This window comes from Adiantum capillus-veneris, chromosome 26 (assembly GCF_014529385.1).
Source record: "Adiantum capillus-veneris isolate H3 chromosome 26, ASM1452938v2, whole genome shotgun sequence".
Taxonomy (NCBI): domain Eukaryota; kingdom Viridiplantae; phylum Streptophyta; class Polypodiopsida; order Polypodiales; family Pteridaceae; genus Adiantum; species Adiantum capillus-veneris.
Window position 1 is genome coordinate 50,730,159 of NC_140956.1, and position 5,635 is coordinate 50,735,793.

The following is a 5,635-nucleotide window of genomic DNA, read 5'->3' on the forward strand; positions in this document are numbered from 1 at the left end:
GCTAACCTGGTTGTTGTTGCTGCAGCCAGTTGTCATGAAAGTTGGGAGAAAAACTCATTCCAAAACGGCCCATAGCCATATCTGCACAGACACTCTCGTATGTCTTATACACTCGTCTGGTACAGAAGGCCATAACCTGCAAAATGGAATTCACTTGCAAACACCTTGCCTATTCCTTCTCCATTGTATATGCTCATAGCATAGGCCAACCGTGGGAAGCCACAATGCAAGATCCCTAAATTGAAGCCTTGCTTCACCAAAATCTATTAGTTCTAATAGCCAACTGATGCGGCTATTGCCACTCCAATTGTCCATGGAGTGGCATGAAATTGAACCGCTGAGAAACCGTTCTCATGAAGTACACTTGCCAAACAACTTTTTACCCTTGAGCAGTAAGAATTATCGCAGTGCCGATCCCTGTAAGGACCAGTTCCTTTTGCATGGCTTGAATAGTGTGTAGTCAAGCCCCGCTCAATGTTGATCGCTCAACCAAACAGTGGCTCTTTGCAAACAAAGCAGTGAAAAAAAATTGACTGCATACGGAACTTGTCACAAGCTGTGCTTGTGCCTCCATGCAAGAGCTACATAGCATGTTTGAAAGCATAATCAACCAAAACAAAAACTATTGCATACCTTGGCGATGATTTATGTGGACTCTCGAGTGGTGGTTGAGGACTTGTTGTAGCCCTAATGAAGGTTTATCTTTGTCAATTTCCACTTGAAGCAACGTGTCTTGAATCAAGCAATAACCATCATCCATGTTGACTCTCCTTGTCGAGACCCTTCCATGCTGGAAGACATGGCCTTGCCATTGTATGAATTAAGGAAGCCGCTCGCATGTCGACATACTTATGTGACATCTCGTCATCATGCACCTTTGTGCTGTAGTCTTTGCCAGAATGGTGGGCCCCCCCTTGATCTGGCAAACCGTATAGACAAGGCGCGGGGCCAATAGCATGGTCTTGCTTCACATGAAGGGTCTATGAAGCAAACATGCCATGCGTGTATAGAAAACGAGGATCATTGTTGAGGCATGGCCTGCATTCCCGTGTCTGCATGCCCTTGCATGGCACGAGTATGGAATCTGATAAGGTATGCATGCCTTGTGTTGGCCATGCATGTGAGAGAAGAGACCTTGCTGCCTATGGGAACGATGCCCTGCTGAATTTGGTGAATGAAAAAAAATAAAAGCAAATTGTTTAACCTATTGTTGCAGCGATGGTAGAGCGGCCGCTTGCGCGCAAACCGAACCACACATATAGCACGAGCAGGTGCCGCTTGCAAGGCGGCGCTGTGACGGGATTTTCTCCCCATGCCGGTGCGCTCCCATCGAGCTCCATAGCTCCGGGTTCTGCACAGGTCGGTTGAGCAAGGCTCCCGCCAAGAGTGCATTCCCATATCCTGGATTCCACCACTTGAGAGGCTTTTCTGCAGCCTGTGCAAGGGCTCATGCAAGGGCTCGGTCCCGCGACTTCTACCCTTTGTCAAATTCCATAGCCTTGGTTGAGAGAAAACAAGCTCTTGTATCGATTGTGATTCAAATCGAAAACTTGCATACAATCCCTTCGGCCATCTTTTTCCTTAAGGCTAACGAGAGAGAGAGAGAGAGAGAGAGAGAGAGAGAGAGAGAGAGAGAGAGAGAGAGAGAGAGAGAGAGAGAGAGAGAGAGATCGAAGATCCATGGCAAGCTCCTCCCTGCCTCCTTCTTCTTCCTCCCCCTTCTCCCCTGAGCTCTGATACTAGTGAAAGGACAGGGGAACTGAACATGCTCATCACCGCCCAGCCATGCCCTATATAGGCCCTTGGCCTTCTAAATATAGGGACCCCCTTGACTGCATGTCCATCCTGGCCCTTGGCCCGGACTGGGTGGTCCTACCCTTGTCCTGACAAGTTTAATATGAGAAAATCATTTGGGATGGTTAGATATTAGATTTTATGACAAGTTAAGTGGACAAACTAGATGACAAAGCGATAATATGGGAAGGAGTAGTGCAATTGAAAAGAGATTTCCTCAGGTTGTTTATGTTCTTGAAACCTCTTTTTTTTTTGGGGGGGCGAGGGGGGGGGGGGGGGGGGGGGGGGGGGGGTGGTAATGTCACTTAGGCTATAATGGTGGTGGCGAGGTCAATAGCCTTCCGATCATAGAGCCAAGAAGACGGGGTTCAGGGGGAGACCGTAGAGCCATAGTGCCTGGGTGATCGATGAACCAATGTGGATAGCAGGCCACACTTATAAATAAGGTCTGAGGATGAGGGATAACCTCATTGTCTCATGGCTACGTGGTGAGCTTGGTGTGCACTCAAGGAAAAACCTGCTCCAAAACGGGCCACGGGAGTCGTATCTGTCGATATGTGGCGTCGAAGCCAAAAAACTACAAAATGTCAAAGTTGAAAAGCCGTCTTTTGCCATGGGCAAAAGTGCCAATGCTATGGCCGCATTGCTCCAATTTGAGAAAACGCTCGATGTAGGCTTTCGCCGTCGGGCGGAAGCACGCTAGTCAAATAGCCGCAAATCGGTGTGGAAATTGATGCGTCAAGCCGTAAACACGAAACCATAGAGAAGAACGTCAAGACCCCTAGAAAAACGCCAAAATAGTGTCAAAACCGATGTCAGGTCGCTGAAATCCGTAGGCGAGGAGAAGGAGAAAAATCACCGAAAAGGGTGGAAAAATCAGGCCGATGTCGGGTGATGTCCAGGCTGACTCGCCGGTTCCTGCACACGTTTGCCTGTGTGTGTAAGCGCACGCCAAAAGAGGCGGGCTCAATATCTACCTCTCACTTGCTCGCTCGCTCTCTATCTCTATCTCTCACTCCCTCGTTTGCACTCTCTCTCTCTCTCTGATAGCTCTCACTCGCTCTCTCTCTTTCTCTCACTGCTGTCTATCTCACACAGCTCAGCAGAGAGTCGGGATCCGGGGATGTGGTAGGAGAGTGGTGGTCGGAGAGTCTCGGGGGGGTGTGAACCCACCCTTGCACACAAGATGTGTAGAGGCAAAGTTTAAAAAAGGGAAAATTACCAAAATACCCCTCTAATTTGATGAAATTCCCAAAACGCCCCTCGTGTTTTCAAAATTCCCAATCTGCCCATAAAATACACCTAAAATTTCCCAAAATACCCTTAAATAATTTGAAAATTCTCAAAATACCCCCAAGTCCTAAATTAAGCAAATTGGAGAGAAAATCGTTCATATGCATTCAAGCTATCGACAACCAATGAAGGCAAGTCAAATCTCCGCTACATATACAACAAAATCGCAAGGAAAATGTGGTATGGCTTCCTAATACAAAATGAAGCCAAATCCCTGCTATAATCGAAAAGAAAATCTCTCACATGCTGAGAGTAATGCATTCAAGCTTTCGACACAAAATGAAGACAAGTCAAATGTTCGCTACATATAGAGCAAATCGCAAGGAAAATGTGGTATGGCTTTCTAATACAAAATGAAGCCAAATCCCCACTATAATCGGAAAGAAAGTTCCTCCCACGCATTGTGACTTTCCCGCACAAAATGAAGCCACATCCCAGCTACATATTCAATCTACAATTGGAGCTTTGCAAGAAGGCTCATTGTGGCCAAGACCACCACAACGTGAGCATGTGAAAATACGCTTTTCCTTGAAGCGATCCTCAGTTCTAATACGAAGTTTTCTAGGACGCCCAGGTGGCCTACGTGTGGCAGGTGGTTTCAATTGATCACTAGCATCTTCACTTGCATCCACAATTGGACTTATGACACCACTATAAGTGTTACAATAGGCCTGCAAAGCATATGCCTTATGTACATACGATTGAACACACTCTCTCCTGAAGAGAATAGCTGCAATAGCATGAGCACATGGAATTTCAAATGTTTGCCACTTATTACATGAGCATGACCTTGTACATACATCAACTACACATGTTTTTGTACTTGTCAAGATCTCAAAAACCATATCACTAGAGGGCAAGATTCGATATTGCCGAGCACTATTTCCAACCTCACGCAAATTCTTCTCTACGTTTGCAACCAATGCAAACTGTGCTCTATCTCCTAAAGACTCACATGCCTTCTTTCCCTCCATTCCACGTGCATAGAACCAAGTTGTTAATTGGCAACGAATGATATCAAGCATAGATATGATAGGCTTATCTCCAGCCTCAAGAAACCATGCATTCAATGACTCAGCAATGTTGGATGTAAGATGCCCATAACGCTTTCCTTTAAAGTGTGTCGTCGCCCAATGAGAAGGGGGTGAAGTAGTCAATAAGTAGTCCGTCGTGGCAGGACTTATAACTCTCATCCCTTGGATAGCCGTGTCGTAGTCGCTCATAGTGTTAGCATAAGCTGCTACCCAAAACAACCGAATAAATTCTCCATTGTTGCATTTCTTCTTGAGATTAGCATCCAAATGGCGCATACAATATGCATGATCACATCCTGAAAAGACAAGCTCCACTGCTGGGAGAAGACCTTTTTGCTTGTCTGATACAAAAGGAATCGCATTGACGCTCGCCATACAATCATGTACATTTTGAAAAAACCATACCCAATTGTCTTCATTTTCTGCATCTACAACACCAAATGCTATCGGAAACAAGCCCCCCATAGCATCAATCCCTGTGGCTGTCAACAAAGCACCAAGATATTTGCTTGTCAGGAATGTGCCATCCAACCCAATAAAGTCACGACAATGCGTGAAACCAGTGATGCATGCTCCGAACGCAAGAAACATTCGAAAAAAACGACCTTCAGTGGTTTTCTGCAAATGGGCCACAGTGCCCGGATTGCTAGCCACAAGCTTGTCGCAATAAGACTGAAGCTTTCCATAAGATTTTGCATGATCACCATGAATAATACCCAAAGCAAGTTGCTTCGCCTTCCAAGCAATCTTGTACGAAATTGACACTCCAACTTCTCGACGCAAATCGGCCATGAGCTCCTTTGGCCTATACATTGGATGGTCTCGAAGTTTCTCTACATACCTTGTTGCAACCCATTCAGCAGTGGCTTCCTTGTTTCCAAGTTGTGAAGCACCACCACAAGTGTGCTCATCATGAAATGCCTTGACCATACACCCAGGTCCACCAAAGACCAAAGACGCATGCAAGCGCCACATGCATCCCTCTGCCTTGCATACAACGGTATATCTGGATCGATCACGCTTAGCATGCCTAAGCTCCACATGAGACTTGATTGCTTGTTCTTGAACCTTTGAACGAAGCACATCAAGAGATTCAAATTGAGCACCAAGAGAAAGAGTTGCAGACATGGTAGCATTATTCTCTGATGTATTTGCATTACTCTCAGCCATGGTTTCCCTCTTGTGTGTACCCGCAATACCACACTTCTTTACATACAAACAACAACGAGCTCTTGCATCAATCTGTATCCTGCACTATGCGGATGGACATTTGCCTTGCACATAGCCATTCGCATACATCGCACAAAAGGCTCCCAACTAGTCTGTGGAGAGAGATGCAATGAAGACTCCCTTGTTTTTGTGACCTGTCGACCTCAAGGCCCGCCGTGTAAGCAGACAATGGCCTGCGTTGCTGCGACTCAGAGCTGGCTGCCTGCGTTGCTGAGACTCAGAGCTGGCGAGGCGGACAATTTTCCTGCGCGGCAGTTTCGGTGCTGCTCGCTGTTTTTTTCAAC

The 5,635-nt window shown here is 46.4% G+C and overlaps 1 protein-coding gene across 1 annotated transcript; it reads right to left on the reverse strand.

Annotated features, from left to right (window-relative positions):
• Nucleotides 1–3,533: 3,533 nt before the first annotated feature.
• On the reverse strand, nt 3,534–5,291 carry LOC147423427 (uncharacterized). The gene has a single exon (XM_086501479.1). It carries the CDS (start codon nt 5,289–5,291, stop codon nt 3,534–3,536), a length of 1,758 nt encoding a protein of 585 aa, XP_086357605.1.
• Between the last annotated feature and the right edge of the window lie 344 nt (nt 5,292–5,635).